The sequence below is a fragment of the Rana temporaria genome, chromosome 13, assembly GCF_905171775.1.
Source record: "Rana temporaria chromosome 13, aRanTem1.1, whole genome shotgun sequence".
In the NCBI taxonomy this organism is placed as follows: Eukaryota; Metazoa; Chordata; class Amphibia; order Anura; family Ranidae; genus Rana; species Rana temporaria.
Window position 1 is genome coordinate 1443675 of NC_053501.1, and position 22018 is coordinate 1465692.

Consider the following 22018-nt stretch of genomic DNA (forward strand, 5'->3'; position numbering starts at 1 on the left):
GTGCTGGTAAAGGGAAGCCGCTCTCCATTAGAAGCCTTGTGTAGGTTTATTCAAATGTTCGATGAGCAAACAGTTTCACCTTTCCTGCAAATCCGAACCTCTTCCACCCCAGCCGGAGAGTATTCCTCAGCACCAGATGTTGTGAAACGCGTTGGTATTGCTGAATAGGTGGAACAGCTTGTGCATCGAACATTTGAGAGCTGATTAGTCTCTACCCTCCCCCGAGTGACCCCTCTGGCTTTGTGATTGGTCACTCGGGCATCTATAATCGCCATACACTACAGGAAAGGGAGCAAGACATGTATTCTCCATACACTAAAGTTCTGGGCATTTCTATTGGCTCTTAATGGTAGAACAGGGAATGCAGATTAGTTAAAAAATATTCTCAGTAGTCATAAAGGATATAAAGCCACTTTGTGCGAGACAAATTCCTTTGCAAACACAGATGTTACCTTGTGAGATTGTAAGTAGTGACATCACTATGCTGCATACAACTTAAAGCGTAACTCTGCTGTAAAAAAAAAAATATTAAAATACTGCAGCTGCTGACTTTTAATATCGGGACACTTACCTGTCCTGCGAGGTCGGCAGCAGAAGATGAGCAATTCGCTCGTCACTCTGCTGCCCCCCCCCCCGCCATCCTCGGTGAGGGAACCTGGAAGTCAAGCGTTGCGGCTTCACTGCCCAATTCCCTACTGCGCATGTCTGGGTAATGTTCTATGAGTGGTGGCCTTGTCTGGGTAATGTTCTATGAGTGGTGGCCTTGTCTGGGTAATGTTCTATGAGTGGTGGCAGTGTGAGCCTTGTCTGGGTAATGTTCTATGAGAGGTGGCAGTGTGAGCCTTGTCTGGGTAATGTTCTATGAGAGGTGGCCTTGTCTGGGTAATGTTCTATGATTGGTGGCAGTGTGAGCCTTGTCTGGGTAATGTTCTATGATTGGTGGCAGTGTGAGCCTTGTCTGGGTAATGTTCTATGATTGGTGGCAGTGTGAGCCTTGTCTGGGTAATGTTCTATGAGAGGTGGCAGTGTGAGCCTTGTCTGGGTAATGTTCTATGAGTGGTGGCCTTGTCTGGGTAATGTTCTATGAGTGGTGGCCTTGTGAGCCTTGTCTGGGTAATGTTCTAGGAGTGGTGGCCTTGTCTGGGTAATGTTCTATGACTGGTGGCAGTGTGAGCCTTGTCTGGGTAATGTTCTATGAGTGGTGGCAGTGTGAGCCTTGTCTGGGTAATGTTCTATGACTGGTGGCAGTGTGAGCCTTGTCTGGGTAATGTTCTATGAGTGGTGGCCTTGTCTGGGTGATGTTCTATGAGTGGTGGCCTTGTCTGGGTGATGTTCTATGAGTGGTGGCCTTGTCTGGGTAATGTTCTATGACTGGTGGCCGTGTGAGCCTTGTCTGGGTAATGTTCTATGAGTGGTGGCCTTGTCTGGGTAATGTTCTGTGAGTGGTGGCCTTGTCTGGGTAATGTTCTGTGAGTGGTGGCCTTGTCTGGGTAATGTTCTGTGAGTGGTGGCCTTGTCTGGGTAATGTTCTGTGAGTGGTGGCCTTGTCTGGGTAATGTTCTGTGAGTGGTGGCCTTGTCTGGGTAATGTTCTGTGAGTGGTGGCCTTGTCTGGGTAATGTTCTGTGAGTGGTGGCCTTGTCTGGGTAATGTTCTATGAGTGGTGGCCTTGTCTGGGTAATGTTCTATGAGTGGTGGCCTTGTGAGCCTTGTCTGGGTAATGTTCTATGAGTGGTGGCCTTGTCTGGGTAATGTTCTATGAGTGGTGGCCTTGTGAGCCTTGTCTGGGTAATGTTCTATGAGTGGTGGCCTTGTCTGGGTAATGTTCTATGAATGACGGGTACGTTTCTGGCTTCAGGTGGGTGGTGCTGAAGAACGTACATCTGGCGCCGGGCTGGCTGATGCAGCTGGAGAAGAAGCTCCACTCTCTACAACCACATTCCTCCTTCCGACTATTTCTGACCATGGAGATCAATCCCAAGGTACAGCTGGAAATATTGTTGATTAACAAGAAAATGATATTTAGCTGCTGTGTGTGTTCTGAGCCTTTAATTTCTATCATAGGTCCCCGTGAATCTTCTGCGTGCCGGACGGATCTTTGTGTTTGAGCCTCCTCCCGGTGTGAAGGCCAACATGCTGAGAACCTTCAGCAGTATTCCAGTTTCCAGGATCTGTAAGGTACGAGAAGTAACAACACTGAGGGGGTCAGCCAATCCGCTCTCTAGACATCGGCGCAATTACTAAATCCTTTCTCTCCATTTTCTAGGCTCCAAATGAGCGCGCTCGCCTCTACTTCCTGTTGGCTTGGTTCCATGCAATCATCCAGGAACGTCTGCGCTACGCTCCCCTGGGTTGGTCTAAGAAATATGAATTTGGTGAATCCGATCTGAGATCCGCCTGTGACACGGTGGATACCTGGTTGGATGACACGGCTAAAGTAAGTCGCTGGGAGGAAAGCCAATGTTGTACCGTGTGCCCCTGAAAATAATCCCGGGTCTTATATTAATTTTGGCAACAAAAGACCCAGTAGGGCTTATTTTTGGGGGAGGGCTTGACATGTGCTGTCTGTTCTCTTTATCTCCCTCCTTTCCTGCCTGTCAGGCCAGTGGAACTGAGTAAAATCCCAACATGCACCTTATTACACAATGCAAGCCGTGCATTTCACTGCAATCTGTGATAAACACCCGTGACCCGCCGATCCTCTCTTCCCGTCCTGACCTTAATTTTCTGGTGCCGTCCAGGACGCGCCTTACAAGCATTGCAGAGGGGGGGGGCAAGATCCCGCTGGCAGAAGGAGGAGAGCAGCGGGGATCAGCTGAGCGCCGCTCAGTGCTTTCATGGCCAGCCGGAGCTTCCTTCCCTGCTCTGAGCACTGCAGGGGGGGTAGGGTGAGATTCCCCCCCCCCCCCCCTTGCTGGCAGAAGAGGAGAGCCGCGGGGGATCAGCCGAGTGCCGCTCGGAGCTTCCTTCCCTACTCCAAGCACTGCAGAGAGGGGGGCCGAGATCCCCCGCTGACAGCTTGGAGAAGAGGAGAGCAGCGGGGGGATAAACTGAGCGGTGCCGCACAGAAGGCATGAATCAAACATGGATCACTATGCAATAAAGTGCATTTTAGGACTTAAACTAGGGCTTATTTTCAGGGTTGGGCTTATATTTCAGCCCTCCCTGAAAATCACAGTAGGGCTTATTTTCGGGGGGGGGAAACACGGTAGGTGTGGTCAGACTGATCAAATTTTGGCCAGTCCCTGCTGAACGGGCCAAACTTCGATCAGAGAAATCATCGTTTTATCGACCTCTATTAAAGGGAGGAGCTGCAGCCACTGATCGATGTAAAGTGAGAGCAGTCCCGAGGGTTGGGGGGGATTCCTACAAGTCTATGGCCAGCTTTACCTCTTGTCTATCATCATTGTGGTGCAGTATATAAGGGGGTTCAAACACGCTTGCAGTTGTGAGTTGTTATTTAGAACTTTAAAGGGCTGCCCAATAAGTGACCCCCCCCCCCCCGATCATTGTTATGGGACCCTGAAGGTCTGACTCCCGAAGTATTGCCCAATGTTTATAAAGCAGCACTTCTGACAATCCGCAGACCTTCGCTGCAGAGCAATCTTTTAGGTCCATGTGTGTTTTTTTAATGGATTCACCACCAGAGAATGTTTAATGAAAGTCACATTCACTGCTTGATAAATGTGACCCCCCCCCCTTTGGTGTTCACCATCAAATACTTACCTCCCATCCGGATCCTGTTCCAGGGCCGCCAGAACATTTCCCCCGATAAGATCCCGTGGTCCGCCCTGAAGACTCTGATGGCGCAGTCTATTTATGGAGGCCGAATCGACAACGAATTCGATCAGCGGCTGCTCAATACCTTCTTGGACAGGCTCTTCACCACCTCGAGCTTTGATGGCGACTTTAAGCTGGCCTCTAAGATCGACGGCCACAAGGACATCCAGATGCCGGACGGTATCAGGTAAATGTGTACAGATTCTTGTGTTTTACAAATTTCATAAATGTGCAGCTGATGGCGCAGAAGCTCCAATCTTTTCTTCATGGAATAAATGGGATCCCAGCAAATAACGACGGATGGATTCCCGGGGTTCCACTCTTCTCCTTACTCCTCCCACTCTTCTCCTTACTCCTCCCACTCTTCTCCTTATTCCTCCCACTCTTCTCCTTATTCCTCCCACTCTTCTCCTTACTCCTCCCACTCTTCTCCTTACTCCTCCCACTCTTCTCCTTACTCCTCCCACTCTTCTCCTTACTCCTCCCACTCTTCTCCTTACTCCTCCCTTCTCCCACTCTTCTCCTTACTCCTCCCTTCTCCCACTCTTCTCCTTACTCCTCCCACTCTTCTCCTTACTCCTCCCACTCTTCTCCTTATTCCTCCCACTCTTCTCCTTATTCCTCCCACTCTTCTCCTTACTCCTCCCACTCTTCTCCTTACTCCTCCCACTCTTCTCCTTACTCCTCCCACTCTTCTCCTTACTCCTCCCACTCTTCTCCTTACTCCTCCCACTCTTCTCCTTACTCCTCCCTTCTCCCACTCTTCTCCTTACTCCTCCCTTCTCCCACTCTTCTCCTTATTCCTCCTCTCTTCTCCTTATTCCACTCTTCTCCTTATTCCACTCTTCTCCTTATTCCTCTCTTCTCCTTACTCCTCCCTTCTCCCACTCTTCTCCTTATTCCTCCTCTCTTCTCCTTATTCCACTCTTCTCCTTATTCCTCTCTTCTCCCACTCTTCTCCTTATTCCTCTCTTCTCCCACTCTTCTCCTTATTCCTCTCTTCTCCTTATTCCTCTCTTCTCCCACTCTTCTCCTTATTCCTCTCTTCTCCCACTCTTCTCCTTATTCCTCTCTTCTCCTTATTCCTCTCTTCTCCTTATTCCTCTCTTCTCCTTATTCCTCTCTTCTCCTTATTCCTCTCTTCTCCCACTCTTCTCCGTATTCCTCCCACTCTTCTCCTTATTCCTCTCTTCTCCCACTCTTCTCCGTATTCCTCCCACTCTTCTCCTTACTCCTCCCTTCTCCCACTCTTCTCCTTACTCCTCCCTTCTCCCACTCTTCTCCTTACTCCTCCCACTCTTCTCCTTACTCCTCCCTTCTCCCACTCTTCTCCTTATTCCTCCTCTCTTCTCCTTATTCCACTCTTCTCCTTATTCCACTCTTCTCCTTATTCCACTCTTCTCCTTATTCCTCTCTTCTCCCACTCTTCTCCTTATTCCTCTCTTCTCCTTATTCCTCTCTTCTCCCACTCTTCTCCTTATTCCTCTCTTCTCCCACTCTTCTCCTTATTCCTCTCTTCTCCCACTCTTCTCCTTATTCCTCTCTTCTCCCACTCTTCTCCTTATTCCTCCCTCCTGTTTTTTTTTGCATTGAGTGCATTTTGCACAGGCATTGCATGAGCTTTGTGTCTCCACCGGCGGTGTGGACTTGCAGTTATAAGACTGGAGGAAGTGCAGACTACGGGGGGAGAGAGGTTTGTCCTGGCGCTCGGGACAGTCTGCAGGGGCGGATGGGACACGTTGTTTAATGTAAACCATCCCAAACCTGAATGAAGTGTCTATGCGGGTGGAATGGTGTGTGGAGGCCAACGCTGATTGGTACATTATAAATGTTGTATTATGGAGAAATGTCTTAAGGGTAGAACATCAGGGAATGTGTATTGAAGACGTACTGAATGTTTATTTGTTTCTTTGCTTTAACATATAATGTGTTACAATTTTTTTTTTTTTTTTTCCCATCTTTTAGACGTGACGAGTTTGTGCAGTGGGTTGAATTGCTGCCCGACACGCAGACCCCGTCCTGGTTGGGATTACCGAACAACGCAGAGAGGGTCCTCCTCACCACTCAGGGTAAAGTACCCCCCACAGGGCCAGATCTTCCCTGTGTCCAGCTAACCTCTCCTCCATGATTATGTCTTCTAAATGTTCTCCTATACTTGTCTAAAGCCAGCCATCCATGGATCAAATTTTGGCCAGTTCAGCAGGGACCGGGCGAAGTTTTATCCATGCAGGAACAGAAAGGTTGTACAATCATTCGACTTCTGTACAACCACCCTGTCAGGATTTTCCTCACTTAATCTGCATTATAGCCTGCGTCACATATTCTGATGGAAGTCTTTCTGCTCTCAGGTTACTTGATGGAAGGGGGAGGTCTCCCTGCCCTCGGGATACCTGGTGGCGGCGGCGAAGGTTTCCCTGCCCTCGGGATATTTCTATAATTCCGTATGTGGAAGTAGAACACAACTGCAGCCAGCACAGTCTTGGAGTTTGCACCGGGGGCCCCTAAGGCCGCGGAGGGCTGTAACCATCAGGCTCTCGATTAGCTTGTGCTTCCCCTCGGATCCTTGTATTGCTAATGGAACATCTACTCTACTGGTCTGAGGAAATAAATGGTGTCATTCCTTATAGCCCAATAAACAACGTATTGATGAGAATGATACGTTTGGGCCTCTGTGGGAATCTGAACATGTAGTCTCAATAGATTGAAGAATAAGAGTACATATGCACTGACCCCCCCCCCCCATTCCGTTTTGACATCTAGAGAGGGAATGGTCTCCCATCGTAGCTGTCACAATCTGAAAAAATGTGAGGTCAATGCGGAGCTCCGCCATACGACTGCGTCCATCCATTCACCGTGTTCTCTAAATGGGAGAACTACAAGGCCCAGCAGCCTTTGTGTCTGTGGTTATTTGATCTTCCTGTATTGGAGGTAGAGACAGTCTGCAGGACCATGGCGTTGCACCCACCACCTGCTGATTGTGGATGCAATGATTTAGTGTCGGTTCACACGGGGCGACCTGTCGGGCGACTTGTCAACCTAACATGTTGCGCTCCATGCAGTATAATGGAACCGTTCTAATTGGAGCGATTCAAGTCGCTCTGACTTGGAACCCTTTCACACTGAGGGGCTATAATGCTAAAAAATAGCACCTGCAAAGGACCCCCGTAAAGAGCCGCTCCTCACACTCTAGTGTGAAAGCCCAGAGTGTTTTCACACTGGAGCGGTGAAGGAGCAGCGGTGTGTATAGCGCTCCTCCACCGCTCTTGCCCATTGAAATTGGTGGGTATCGCCGGCAAAGCGCCGCTGTATCGATGCTTTGCGGGTGGTTTTAACCCTTTTTTGTCACTAGCGGGAGGTTAAAAGCGCCCCACTAGCGGCCGACTACCTCCGCAAAAAATGACGATCAAAAGCTGCTAAAAATAGCCACGCTTCACCCCCGCCCCAGTGTGAAAGGGGCCTTAAAGGTCCCTGTACTACTTGGGGGGTGACTTCGGGAACGGCTTGCATTGATTTCTATACAGAATTCATTTTGCAACCCGCGCTGAAGTCGCCCTTTACGGGGCGGCTTCAGAGTCGAGCGACTTTGAAGCCGCCCCTGTGTGAAGCGGCACTTATAGGTGTGAAGGAATTCATTCGATAATACAAATTGATAATAAAACATCCGGGTTCCGGCTCCTTTAACCAACTTTAAAGGACAAGTTCACTTTTTAGAAAAAAATCGATGCACATTTTTGTGAATGAATGGCGTGGCCAAGTGGGTGGAGCCCCGCACGGCCGCGCTGATTTCAAACCGTGACCGCTAGTATGGGGAAACTTCTGCCACAGGGGGGGGGGGGGGGTTGGGCTGCAGCTGCCATATTGGGAACACCCGAAGGTCCCAATGGTGACTTTAACCTTTGTCAGATACTTGGAGGATTTCCCTAACTTCCTGTCTGGGTGTTTTGAGGTCAACCGTACAGGAAGTGAGGGCGACTTGCACCGGTGTGGAAACAGAACAGTAAAACCAGGTAGGGGTCCTAACCCTTACCTGCTGTATCCAGAACAAAGTTTTGGCTGGGAATATATATTTGAATATTCCAGAGGATTATAGATTGCACCCTTCAGAAAGAGAACCTGTAGATTTGCCCCTCCCCCCCCCTCCCCCTGTAGACTTATTTGGATGGAACGTCCTCGGGCCTAGTTTCTGTTGTGCTTTTATATCTTTTTTTTTTCCAGATTCAGTTTTTAGTTTGCTTTACTTTTGGCCGCTTGTTTTTGTTTTCTCCCCTTTGTGGTTCAGGCATTGATATGATCAGTAAAATGCTGAAAATGCAAATGCTGGAGGATGAGGATGACTTGGCGTACGCGGAGACGGAGAAGAAGCAGAGGAAGGACTCCACTTCTGACGGGCGCCCGGCCTGGATGAGAACCTTGCACACCACCGCCTGCAACTGGCTCCAACTCATTCCACAGTCCCTCAACCACCTCAAACGTACCGTGGAGAACATCAAGGTGAGTTGACAAGAAAAAGTGCTGACTTCGGAGGGCGGGCTTGCTGGGCCCCCTTTGGAGGGAGGGCGTGAGTGCTTGCTGGGCCCCAGTTGGAGGGAGGGCGTGAGTGCTTGCTGGGCCCCCTTTGGAGGGAGGGCGTGAGTGCTTGCTGGGCCCTCTTTGGAGGGAGGGCGTCAATGGCAGTGCAAGGTGTGAGAAGCCTCAGGTGGCTGAACAATAACATTTTTATATGTAGTTAAGTGGTCAACTCCAGGATTTAAACATGCTATGTTACCGCACCAACGTCCCCATAAAAGGTATAGAAAATACAGAGTAGGGGGGATGGGACGGGACTTCATAAAATCGCAATTTATTAAAGTTACATGGGTACATAAAAGGTCCGAGGACAACTCAGCTGACCTGGGAAAACCTTGGGAATGGAGTATTTCCGAACGGCGCCTTTCGGCTTTGATGCCCCCACCCCAGGCCAAATGTGGTACTGCACACCGCTTTGGCCTGAATCCTGCTCATTTTACGAGTCAGCACTCAGAGTTAGGAATTTTTTCAAACACAGCGAAAGCGCTCGTTAACCGTGTTACTCGCAATCCGAAGTCCTGTGGTGCAATCTTACTGGAGATGTTGACTTTTGTCTTCTCCTCGCAGGATCCTCTGTTCAGGTTCTTTGAACGAGAAGTGAAGATGGGCGCCAAATTACTGCAGGATGTGCGCCAGGATCTCACTGACGTTGTCCAGGTCTGCGAAGGAAAGAAGAAGCAGACCAACTACCTGCGCACCCTGATCAATGAGCTGGTGAAAGGTAAGTGGCCACAACAGACCGGAGGTCTTACCTTATCTGGCCCCGCCCCCCCTCACCGCCACTCTCTGCTTCTCTTCTGTGACTGCCCCCCGTTACAAGCTGGCTGCCAGGAGGGGGGGGGGGCATTCGGCTCCTGAGCAGAGTTGTGTACGTCAATAGACCCACACAGCCTCTCGGCCCGATCCACTACCATTATAAAACTCAATCGGCACCACTGATTGGAGCCCCATCAGGAAGATTCCCAGAATCATTTCTAATGTATTTGTCGTTCTTTCCCTGCAGGCATCTTGCCCCGAAGTTGGTCTCGTTTTACCGTCCCGGTTGGGCTGACGGTCATTCAGTGGGTGGCGGATTTCAGTGACCGCATTAAACAGCTTCAGAACATTTCTCAGGCGGCTGCTGCCATAGGAGCCAAGGAATTAAAGGCAAGTCCAGGGTCCCTGAATATCGATCAGATTTACAATCGTCTACAAGTAATGTCTTCACTGTTCACTGGACAGACCTGAGATCACGGAGGTGGTAGACACACGCTCTGACGGAAAATAGAATTTTCGTGCTTTTGCTTCAGAAACTCAAATTCAAAAAAAAATTGGAAATTCGAAAATAAAACATTTCAGATTTTCGAATTTTGTATTTCCGAATGACAAAATTCTAAAGAAAAAAAATTAAAAATCTGATATTTGAAAATCCAAATTTTCGAAATGCCAAGATTTTAGAATTTCCCTAAATTTTCTAAATTTTAGAATTTCCTAACTTTTGAATTTTCTAATTTTCGCTTTCCGATTTTTGGAATTTCTGACATTTTTTGATATTCCAAAATTTCGAATTTTCCAATTACTACAACTTCAGATTTCAAGATTCCGTAAATTAATGAATTTTGCCAAATTGGTTCATTCCGAAATGTTTTAACTACTTGCCGTCGCCGCACCGTCATAATACGTCCACAAGATGGCACTCCTGGGCGAGATCACGTATTATGACGTCCGGCGCGTGAACGGCGATGGGGCGCGCGCGCGCGCCCCACCGCCGTTCACGATGATCAGATTCGATGCAGAACTGATCAATCACCAGGTCCAGGCCAATAAAATCTGGCCTGGACCTGGCGATCGCTCCAACCAATGGTTGTCTTCCCCTGGCAATGTTTTGTAAACATTGGCAGGGGAAGTACTGCTCTCTCCCTCGTGTCGGTCTTTCCGTTCCAGACCGAGAGGGAGAGAGCATCTAACAGTGAGTTGCACAACACTACACTGACACCAGGTCACGTAGGCACACTTTTAACCCCCTGATCACCCCCCGATCACCCCCCAAATTAACCCATTCACTGCCTGTCACTGTGTCACCCAGTACAGCAATCAGATTTTTTTTTGATCGCTGTACTAGTGTCATTAGTGACAAAAATAAGTGTTAGGGTAATCAGACTTAGGCTCTAAATAGTCTAGGGACCCCCCCTAACCCCCCCCAATAAAGGTTTAACCCCATCATTACCCCCTGTCACCAGTGATCACAGTATAAGTGTCACCGGTGACGCAGTTTAGCTAGTTAATTTTTTATTGCATCAAGGCACCCGCCATATTTTTTGCAATAAAATTTTAACCCCCTGATCGCCCGGCGGGTGATCAAAGTTTGGTTTTAGCGCCAGATAGGGTCTGCGTCGCCCCAGGCAGCGGCCAATAGCGCTAACACCCACGCACGCACCATACGCATCCCTTTAGTGGTATAGTATCTGATCGGATCGATACTTGATCTGATCAGATCTATACTAGCGTCCCCTGCAGTTTAGGGTTCCCAAAAACGCATGGTTAGCGGGATCAGCCCAGATACCTGCTAGCACCTGCGTTTAGCCCCTTCGCCCAGTCCAGCCCACCGAAGTGCAGTATCGATCAATCGATCGATCACTGACACAAAACACAAAAACACATAACTGCAGCGTTCGCAGAGTCAGGCCTGATCTCTGCGATCGCTAACAGTTTTTTTGGTAGCGCTTGACTCAGTCGCTAACAGGTCAGGTGCTTTTTTGCCTGTGAATCTCACCACTGTACCCCTAAATTTAGAGCCCAAAATGGCAAATCGATGGTACAGTGATGAAGAGGCCTACTTGTTTATGAGCCTGACGGATAGTGATGAGGAGGTCACGCATCTGTCAAATTCTTGCTCAGAATACGATCCTGTAGACGACAGTGGCTCCCTGACAGATAGCTCTGACGACGGAGTGGTCCCTGCTAGGGTCAGGCGTACCAGACCCCGATCTTCTGCTGTCGCTGAGGTGCAAGAACCGCAGGGCTCTCGTATGGAGGAGAGAAGTACTAGCGCCGCTATTCCTTCTGGTGAACTGGCAAGCACCAGCGGCCTAGTACATCCTGGTCATATATCCAGCACTGCAGTAACACTTGGTGACGTGGCGAGTCCCATAAGTGCAGTTCAAGCTGGAGAGGTGGCAAGCACGAGTAGTGTCCCGCTGCCACCAAGAAGAAGAAGACGACAAAGACAGGCCCGTCCCCATAGTGCCCTTCCTGCTGCATTCGCCAATCCTGATTGGGTACCCACCACTTCTGCAGCACCCGTACTTCCCCCATTCACTGGCCAACCCGGAATTCAGGTGAATACAGTTGATTTTACGTCACTGGATTTTTATTCGCTGTATTTCACGGAAGATCTCTATAGATCTATTGTGGACCAAAGCAATTTGTACGCTGGTCAATTCTTCGCCGCTAATCCCCAGCTGTCCCTTGCCAGAGATTGGAAGCCAATTACGGTTTCCGAATTTAAGATCTTTCTGGGCCTTTCCCTCATCATGGGCATTACTAAAAAGAGTGAGCTGCGGATGTATTGGTCCACGCACCCAGTTCACCATATGCCCATTTTCTCTGCCTCCATGACCAGGACACGATACGAGCAGATCTTGCGGTTCATGCATTTTAGTGACAATGAACTCTGTCGTCCTCGGGGAGACCCTGAATTCGATCGGCTCTACAAAATTCGGCCCCTCGTAAACCACTTCAACGAACGGTTTGCAGCCTTGTATAATCCCAATCAAGTTGTCTGCGTTGATGAGTCCCTGGTTAAGTTTTCTGGCCGCTTGTCATTCAAACAATACCTTCCCAGCAAGCGTGCCAGATACGGGGTCAAGTTGTATAAGCTCTGTGACAGGGCAACAGGCTATACATCTAGCTTTATGGTTTACGAGGGAAAAGACAGTCACGTAGAGCCGGAGAATTGCCCTGATTACATAGGGAGCGCTGGTAAGATAGTGTGGGAATTGGTGTCACCCTTATTCGGAAAGGGGTACCACTTGTACGTGGACAATTATTACACAAGCGTGCCACTTTTTAGTCACCTTTTTGATTATGGAATTGGCGCATGTGGCACCGTGCGACCTAATCGCCGGGGCATCCCCCAACGGCTTGTAGAATCCCGTCTTAGTCGGGGGGAGAGAGCCTGCTTACGGTGTAATAATTTGTTAGCAGTGAAGTGGAGGGATTCACGGAATGTTTTCGTTCTGTCCACGCTTCACGCAGACACGGCAGTCCAAATTCCTACGGCGACTGGTGTTGTGGAGAAACCCCTCTGTATCCACGAGTACAACCTTAACATGGGAGGGGTGGACCTCAATGACCAGTTGTTGGCGTCGTACCTAATTGCCCGGAGGTCCAAACGCTGGTACAAAAAAGTGTCAGTGTATTTGTTTCAATTGGCTTTGCTGAACGCTCATGTGCTATACAGAGCTTCAGGACGGACTGGATCCTTCCTAAAATTCCAGGAAGAGATCGTCGAAGCCCTTCTGTTTCCAGATGGTGCTGTGCCCCACCTTCCCAACGCAAATGCAGTGAGCCGGCTGTATGAGAGGCATTTTCCTTTTGTCCTCCCTGGTACCCCTACCCAAAGAGCCCGCCAAAAAAGATGTCGTGTCTGCAGCAAACTCGGATTTAGGCGTGACACCCGCTTTTATTGTCCCGACTGTCCTGACCAACCTGGTCTCTGCATTGGTGCATGTTTCAAACGCTACCACACACTAGTTGAGTTTTAGCGTAGGGTACAGCACCACACAGTCCTAGGCACACCAACACAGGGTCTCGGAATATGTGATGGCCATCACATTTTGAGAGACCATAATCTGCAACGTTCAGTTTACAGTTTTCTTACAGTTTTTATAAAAGTAAAAAAAAGTGGAAAAAAAATTAAAAAAACTTACACAAAAACACAAAAAAATATATAAAATAAAAAATCCAAAAATAGTTGTGGTTGTATTTTTCTCCTCTCTTTATTGTTCTCTTATGTTCACTCTCTACTGTCCACTCACTATTGTTCTATATCTATTCTCTCTATTTTTACAATGTTTTATTGTATTTGCTTTGCAGGTATGGTATGTTATACTGTAATGTTTGTTTTATTGTTAACCATCATTTGTTTAGCAGGTACGCCATTCAGTTGCATCGCGGATTTATTTAGCGTGACAGCAACAGCGTTTGCTCCCACGATTTATAAAGCTGTGACTCCAACGCTGTAGGAGGTGATTTCACCACCACGGTTAAAAAAAAAAGCATATATGCCAAAGCATGGGGGCAGCAGGGGCGGAGGAGCGATTTTGCTCCTAATGCCGCGTACATACGGTCGAAATTCCGACGGAGGCTTGCCCGTGGAAAAGTTCGACCGTGTGTATGCGGCATAACTTTTTATGCGGGAGGATGCCCCCATGCTTTGGCATGTATATTTTTTAGGCACAGGTTGCGTTAAAAAATGTTTTATTTTTTACTGTATTTATTTTTTTGGTATTTGCTTTGCAGGTATGGTATGGTAAGATCTTAATGTTAAAATGTAATGTTACTTTGTTATAATGTTAACCATCATTTGCTTAGCAGGTACGCCATTCAGTTGCAGCACGGATTTATTTAGCGTGACAGCAACAGCGTTTGCTCCCACGATACATAAAGCCGCGACTCCAACACTGTGGGAGGTGATTTCACCACCACAGTTAAAAAAAGAGCATATATGCCGAAGCATGGGGGCATTAGGGGCGGAGGAGCGATTTTGCTCCTAATGCCGCGTACATACGGTCGAAATTCCGTCGGAAGCTTGCCCGTGGAAAAGTCCGACCGTGTGTATGCGCCATAACTTTTTATGCGGCGTACATACGTGTGTGAGCGGCATAACTTTTTTGCGGGAGGATGCCCCATGCTTCGGCATATATAAATGGTGCATGTATGCCCATCATTAGAAGTGGGTGGATGAAGGGAGGTATTCTAATGGTGGGCATACCCACCGATCAATCTTTTTTTCGTTCAGCCAACAGGCTGCATGAAAAAAAAAAAAGATTACAATACATGTCCAACAAGAACCATCAACGTATGGTATGTTGCTGGACTTTGAATGGTTATACCAGAATGATGCCTGCGGGTTTAGGTATCATCTTGGTATCATTCTTTTCAGCCAGCGGTCGGCTTTCATGTAAAAGCAGTCCTAGCGGCTAATTAGCCTCTAAACTGCTTTTACAAGCAGTGGGAGGGTATGTCCCCTCCCCGGATATAAACTGCGCCATTGGGAAAGTGGGAAAACATTTTATCACACCGATCTTGGTGTGGTCAGATGCTTTAAGGGCAGAGGAGAGATCTAGGGTCTAATAGACCCCAATTTTTTCAAAAAAGAGTACCTGTCACTAACTATTGCTATCATAGGGGATATTTACATGCCCTAAGATGGCAATAAAAATTATAAAAATAATAAAAAAAAGTAAGGAACAGTTTAAAATAAAATTAAAAAAGCAAATTAAATAATAATAAAAAAAAAAAAAAAAAAAAAAGCACCCCTGTCCCCCCCTGCTCTTGCGCAAAGGCGAACGCAAGCGTCGGTTTGGCGTCATATGTAAACAGCAATTGTACCATGCATGTGAGGTATCACCGCGAAGGTCAGATCGAGGGCAGTAATTTTAGCAGTAGACCTCCTCTGTAAATCTAATGTGGTAACCCGTAGAGGCTTTTAAAGGCTTTTAAAAATGTATGTAGTTTGTCGCCACTGCGCATTTGTGCGCAATTTTAAAGCATGTCGTGTTTGGTATCTATGTACTCGGCCTAAGATCATCTTTTTTATTTCATCAAACATTTGGGCAATATAGTGTGTTTTAGTGCATTAAAATAAAAAAATATGTATTTTTGCCCAAAAAAATGCATTTGAAAAATCGCTGCGCAAATACTGCGTGGTAAAAAAAAATGCAACACCCACCATTTTAATCTGTAGGGCCTTTGCTTTAAAATAATATATAATGTTTGGGGGTTCAACTTAACTTTCTTGCAAAAAAATATGTTTTTATGTAAACAAACAGTGTCAGAAAGGGCTTTTTCTTCAAGTGGTTAGAAGAGTGGGTAATGTGTGACATAAGCTTCTAAATGTTGTTCATAAAATGCCAGGACAGTTCAAAACCCCCCCAAATGACCCCATTTTGGAAAGTAGACACCCCAAGCTATTTGCTGAGAGGCATCTCGAGTCCATGGAATATTTTATATTTTGACACAAGTTGTAGGAAAGAGAATTATTATTATTTTATTTTATTTTTTTTGCACAAAGTTGTCACTAAATGATATATTGCTCAAACATGCCATGGTTATATGTGGAATTACACCCCAAAATACATTCTGCTGCTTCTCCTGAGTACGGGGATACCACATGTGTGAGACTTTTTGGGAGCCTAGCCGCGTACGGGACCCCAAAAACCAATCACCACCTTCAGGCTTTCTAAGGGTGTAAATTTTTGATTTCACTCCTCACTACCTATCACAGTTTCGGAGGCCATGGAATGCCCAGATGGCACAAAACCCCCCTAAATGACCCCATTTTGGAAAGTAGACACCCCAAGCTATTTGCTGAGAGGTATGTTGAGTATTTTGCAGATCTTGCTTTTTGTCACAAAGATTTGAAAATTGAAAAAAGAAAAAAAAAATATATATATATATATATCTTTCTTCATTTTCAAAAATAAATGAGCGCTGTAAAATACTCACCATGCCTCTCAGCAAATAGCTTGGGGTGTCTACTTTCCAAAATGGGGTCATTTGGGGGGGTTGTGTGCCATCTTGGCCTTTTATGGCCTTCAATACTGTGATAGGTAGTGATCGGTAGTGAGGAGTGAAATCAAAAATGTATGCCCTTAGAAATCCTGAAGGCGGTGCTTGGTTTTCGGGGTCCCGTACGCGGCTAGGCTCCCAAAAAGTCCCACACATGTGGTATCCCCGTACTCAGGAGAAGCTGCAGAATGTATTTTGGGGTGTAATTCCACATATGCCCATGGCATGTGTGAGCAATATATCATTTAGTGACAACTTTGTGCAAAAAAAAAAAAAATTGTCATATTCCCGCAACTTGTGTCAAAATATTAAATATTCCATGGACTCAACATGCCTCTCAGCAAATAGCCTGGGGTGTCTACTTTCCAAAATGGGGTCATTTGGGGGGGGTTTCTGCTATTTGGGCATTTTATGGCCTTCAAAACTGTGATAGGTAGTGAGGAGTGAAATAAAAAATTTGCGCCCTTAGAAATCCTGAAGGCGATGCTTGGTTTTCGGGGTCCCGTACGCGGCTAGACTCGCAAAAAGTCCCACACATGTGGTATCCCCGTACTCAGGAGAAGCAGCAGAATGTATTTTGGGGTGCAATTCCACATATAACCATGGCATGTATGAGCAATATATCATTTAGTTACAACTTTTTGTAATTTCTTTTTTCTTTTTTTTTTTTTGTCATTATTCAATCACTTGGTACAAAAAAAAAAAATATTCAGTGGGCTCAATATGCCCCTCAGCAGATTCCTTGGGGTGTCTACTTTCCAAAATGGGGTCATTTGGGGGGATTTTGTGCTATTTGGGCATTTTATGGCCTTCAAAACTGTCTTAGGTAGTGAGAAGTGAAATCAAAAATTTGCGCCCTTAGAAATCCTGAAGGCGGTGCTTGATTTCCGGGGCCCCGTACGTGGTTGGGCTCCCAAAAAGTCTCACACATGTGGTATCCCCGTACTCAGGAGAAGCAGGAGAATGTATTTTGGGGTGCAATTCCACATATAACTATGGCATGTGTGAGCAATATATCATTTAGTGACAACTTTTTGTAATTTCTTTTTTCTTTTTTTTTTTTTTTCTTTATTCAATCACTTGTTACAAAAAAAAAAAATATTCAATGGACTCAACATGCCTTTCAGCAGGTTCCTTGGGGTGTCTACTTTCCAAAATGGGGTCATTTGGGGGGGTTTTGTACTTCCTTGCTATTTTAGCACCTCAAGAATTGAGATAGGCAGTCATAAAATAAAAGCTGTGTAAATTCCAGAAAATGTACCCTAGTTTGTAGATGCTATAACTTTTGCGCAAACCAATAAATTTACGCTTATTGGCATTTTTTTTACTAAAGACATGTGGCTGAATACATTTTGGCCAAAATGTATGACTAAAATTGAGTTTGTTCGATTTTTCTTATAACAAAAAGTAGAAAATATCATTTTTTCTCAAAATTTTCGCTCTTTTTCCGTTTATATCGCAAACATTAAAAATCGCAGAGGCAATCAAATACCATCAAAAGAAAGCTCTATTTGTGGGAAAAAAAGGACGCAAATTTTGTTTGGGTACAACATTGTATGGCCGCGCAATTACCAGTTAAAGCAGCGCAGTGGAAAATTGTAAAAACACCTCTGGTCTTAAGGCTGACAAATGGTCCGGTGGGAAAGTGGTTAACGAATTCGAAACGAATTGCACATGTCTACTCTGTGGTATCTCTCCGGTGATGCCGCCGATTCCCGTTTACACATGCGTCTGTGACTGTAATGTTTCACGCTTTGGCTTTAGCTCTGCTTTGATTTCAGCTGCTGGTCTGTTTTCTCCTCACAGAACCTCCACGTGTGGTTGGGTGGTCTGTTTGTCCCTGAAGCCTACATCACTGCCACCAGGCAATACGTGGCCCAGGCCAACAGCTGGTCGCTGGAGGAGCTCTGCCTGGAAGTCAGCGTGACCACTTCCCAGAATGCCGTGATGGATGCTTACAGCTTCGGAGTGACCGGTATGTCCAACTTACCTGAATTACATATTGTACAGGCGTGGGCCACCTAATAATGTACTCTGGGAAGTGGCGCACCCTCGTGCAAAATGCTTGTCTGAGGCTTCGGCAGACTTTATAATGGCAGGGCTTGCAGGTGAGCCAAAGGGGAGTCCATCTTTAATGGAGGTCTATAGACTAGATCAGGGGTCTCCAAACTTTCTAAACACAGGGCCAGTTTACTGTCCTTCAGACTTTGGGGGGTCCGGACTGTGGCTATTGAGTAAGAAAGGTCTCGACGTCAGTTGGTAAAAAAAAGCCATCATTGGCAGGAATTGTGCCCCACTTTTGGTGTCATTGTGAGGAATTGGGCCCCTGTCAGTGGCAGGAATTGGGCCCCACCTTTGGTGACATTGTGAGGAATTGGGCCCCACCATTGGTGTCATTGGGAGGAATTGGGCCCCCGGTCAGTGGCAGGAATTGGGCCCCAGTCAGTGGCAGGAATTGGGCCACACCATTCATTGGCAGGAATTGGGCCCCATCATTCATTGGCAGGAATTGGGCCCCACCATTCATTGGCAGGATTTGGGCCCCATCATTCATTGGTGTCATTGGCAGGAATTGGGCCCCATCATTCATTGGCAGGAATTGGGCCCCAGTCAGTGGCAGGAATTGGGCCCCATTATTCATTGGCAGGAATTGGGCCCCACCATTGGTGTCATTGGGAGGAATTGGGCCCCACCATTGGTGTCATTGGGAGGAATTGGGCCCCACCATTGGTGTCATTGGGAGGAATTGGGCCCCACCATTGGTGTCATTGGGAGGAATTGGGCCCCACCATTGGTGTCATTGGGAGGAATTGGGCCTCATCATTTATTGGCAGGAATTGGGCCCTTGGTGGCAGTGGGGAGAATTGGTGCCCCTAAGGGCTAGTAAAAGCAAGCAAAGGGCCACATCTGGCCCCCGGGCAGCAGTTGAGACCTCTGGCCCCCGGTCTCCGGGGGGAGAAGACTGTAGTCGGTTCTTTTTGGCTTCTGCTGAGAAGATGGGTAAAATCTCGCCACCAGTGGCATCCTTCTTGTATTATCAGGACTCGGCAAGGAACATGCAGGAAATAAACTTAGATAAAGTTTCTGCGGTAAAGGGCTATATAGCCAAAGTGCCCCCTAATGCTAGACCACGTCTGTACAACACCAACATAAACCGTATACAAGGGATAGTAATGGGGGAGGGGTCGATCTGCTTGGTTCCTGTGGCACACGACACTTCCGGCACTTTATTCGGACATAACGGTGTCGGGAGTTCCTCAGTTTTTGTGGAATGGTTAATAAAAAAAATGTATGGCTTTTCTGATTTCTAATATCCAATCACATTTTAGGTCTCAAACTTCAAGGAGCGACCTGTACCAACAACAAGCTGTCCCTTTCTAACGCCATCTCTACGGCGCTGGCTCTCACCCAACTCCGCTGGTCCCGACAGACCAACGCTGAGAAGAAGGCCAATGTGGTGAGTAGACCTCCAACATGGAGACGGGGAAAGCCAATAGACTTCTTTCCTGTAGTTTTAGGGGGGGGGAGGTCTCACACTAGCAGACAGATCGGGGGTCAGCCTGTTGGGTTTTTCAGGCAATCAATTCTCTATGGAGGAGCAGAAGGTGTACCCGATCAGACCCTCCATTCTTCTCTATGGCCATGTGACAATCTACACCCCCCAACATCCTAGTTGCTAAAAACGGGCAGATGGGGATTTGTTCCCATTTGTGGATCGGATGGCAGTTTGGTGTAAATGGACAAGGCGGTCTATTTCCATTCGATCGACCATAGAGAAGAGTGGGCTGTCCGCTCTGCATGGACCAGCCAGCTGTGGGATCGGTGGACAGATTCCCTGAGAAGGGCGACTCCCAACAGAACCGGCCCCGTGTGGAAGGGCCAACTCAGATCTTCCACTCACGGCCGCCTTTCTTTTCTTTTTTTTTAGGTGACTCTTCCGGTCTATCTGAACTTCACTCGGGCCGATTTGATCTTTACGGTTGACCTCGAAATTGCCACGAAGGAAGATCCTCACAGCTTCTATGAGCGCGGAGTGGCCATCCTGAGCACAGAGTAGACGGCGGCCCTCATTTCTCTGATTCCTCGCTTTTTATGTTCTGCATACAAGAAAGAGAAGAAAGTTTTATGTCAGGTGGAGGAAGGAATAAGATGAGGTGTATATAGAGCAGTGATGGAGAACCCTGGCACCCCAGATGTTTTGGAACTACATTTCCCATGATGCTCAACTACATTGCACAGTGCAAAAGCATCATGGGAAATGTAGTTCCAAAACATCTGGGGTGCCGAGGTTCTCCATCACTGAATTAGAGAGTCAGGGAGGTGATTCCTTGTATGGAGAGAGTCGGGGAGGTGATTCCTTTGTATAGAGAGAGTCGGGGAGGTGATTCCTTTGTATGGAGAGAGTCGGGGAGGTGATTCCTTGTATGGAGAGAGTCGGGGAGGTGATTCCTTGTATGGAGAGAGTCGGGGAGGTGATTCCTTGTATGGAGAGAGTCGGGGAGGTGATTCCTTGTATGGAGAGAGTCGGGGAGGGGATTCCTTGTATGGAGAGAGTCGGGGAGGGGATTCCTTGTATGGAGAGAGTCGGGGAGGGGATTGCTTGTATAGAGAGAATTTGGTGGGTTCACATTCGGACAGTGAAAAGAATGCAGTTTGTGTTTTACAACAAATAATATTTCGGTGACACGTTGTCTTATTTGTGTTCGGAACCAATCATGTCTTGTATACTGCGCCGCACCGCAATTCAAAAATACGTAAAATATACAAAAGGTCTGCCGCTTTATATGTTTTTGTAGTAATCTGTGATGTGTCCATTTTATCCTAATAAATATTCAGTACATTATTTTGTGTGCTCTTGTTTCTTTCGTGTTTTACAGCTGATTATAACATAGAGTAATGGGCGGGCTCTACGTAATGGGTAGGGGGCTCAACGCAACGGGTAATGGGCAGGGGGCTCTACGCAGCGGGGGCTTTATGCAATGGGTAATGGGCAGGGGGCTCTATGCAACGGGTACACGACGGGGTAATGGGCAGGGGGCTCTATGCAACGGGTACACGACGGGGTAATGGGCAGGGGGCTCTATGCAACGGGTAATAGGCAGGGGGTTCTAAGTAATGGGCAGGGGGGTTCTACGCAACGGTTAATGGGCAGGGGGGGGTTCTACGCAACGGGTAATGGGCAGGGGGGTTCTACGCAACGGGTAATGGGCAGGGGGGGTTCTACGCAACGGTTAATGGGCAGGGGGGGTTCTACGCAACGGGTAATGGGCAGGGGGGTTCTACGCAACGGGTAATGGGCATGAGAGAGAAGTTTTTGTTTCATCATTCATATTCTCTGAAAAATGGCCAAGAAATCAGAAAATCTACCTGGGTATGTAAACTTATGAGCACAACCTGTATATAACGGTGGCATTATACTTGAGTATTGCGACCCGAGGGGTAAGCTGCACCCCCAGACTTGTGGTGATCGCACAGAAAAGTCGGATGGCCGTGTTTTCATTTAATGTTCTTTATACAATTAGACATGATATAAGATCTCCTGAAGAAGCCCAGGGCGGCACAACATGTTGAGGTGAACGTATCGGTTCCCGGGGTGCAGCAATCTGACTTTTCACTATTACACTCGGTGTTCTCACTTCTCATAGATCTGGGGGTACAGCTTACCCTTGGGGGAGAAGTTAAGTATGCTGCTTCCCTTGTGATCCCTCACCATATTCTCTCCCTCCCCACCCATAAATGCGACCTTACCGGCACCCATAAATGCGACCTTACCGGCACCCATAAATGCGGCCTTACTGGCACCCATAAAAGCTGCACCCATAAATGCGGCCTTACCGGCACCCATAAATGCGGCGCAACGCCCCAGTGTGAAAATAGCCTAAGTCATCATGCGCCGGGCA

The 22018-nt window shown here is 47.3% G+C and overlaps 1 protein-coding gene across 2 annotated transcripts in view; it reads left to right on the plus strand.

Moving 5' to 3' along the window:
* The window catches only part of DYNC1H1 (dynein cytoplasmic 1 heavy chain 1), a 121050-nt gene extending 100715 nt beyond the window's left edge, over positions 1 to 20335 (plus strand). For both annotated transcript variants that reach the window (XM_040332865.1, XM_040332866.1), the window contains exons 68-78: positions 1858 to 1981; positions 2064 to 2177; positions 2266 to 2436; positions 3749 to 3966; positions 5745 to 5848; positions 8059 to 8270; positions 8913 to 9066; positions 9349 to 9491; positions 17925 to 18093; positions 19448 to 19575; positions 20047 to 20335. In XM_040332865.1, coding sequence (XP_040188799.1) covers positions 1858 to 1981; positions 2064 to 2177; positions 2266 to 2436; positions 3749 to 3966; positions 5745 to 5848; positions 8059 to 8270; positions 8913 to 9066; positions 9349 to 9491; positions 17925 to 18093; positions 19448 to 19575; positions 20047 to 20175 — 1666 coding nt within the window. In that variant the 3' untranslated portion in view covers positions 20176 to 20335. The remainder of the gene's footprint in view (positions 1 to 1857; positions 1982 to 2063; positions 2178 to 2265; positions 2437 to 3748; positions 3967 to 5744; positions 5849 to 8058; positions 8271 to 8912; positions 9067 to 9348; positions 9492 to 17924; positions 18094 to 19447; positions 19576 to 20046) is intronic.
* Positions 20336 to 22018: the final 1683 nt, after the last annotated feature.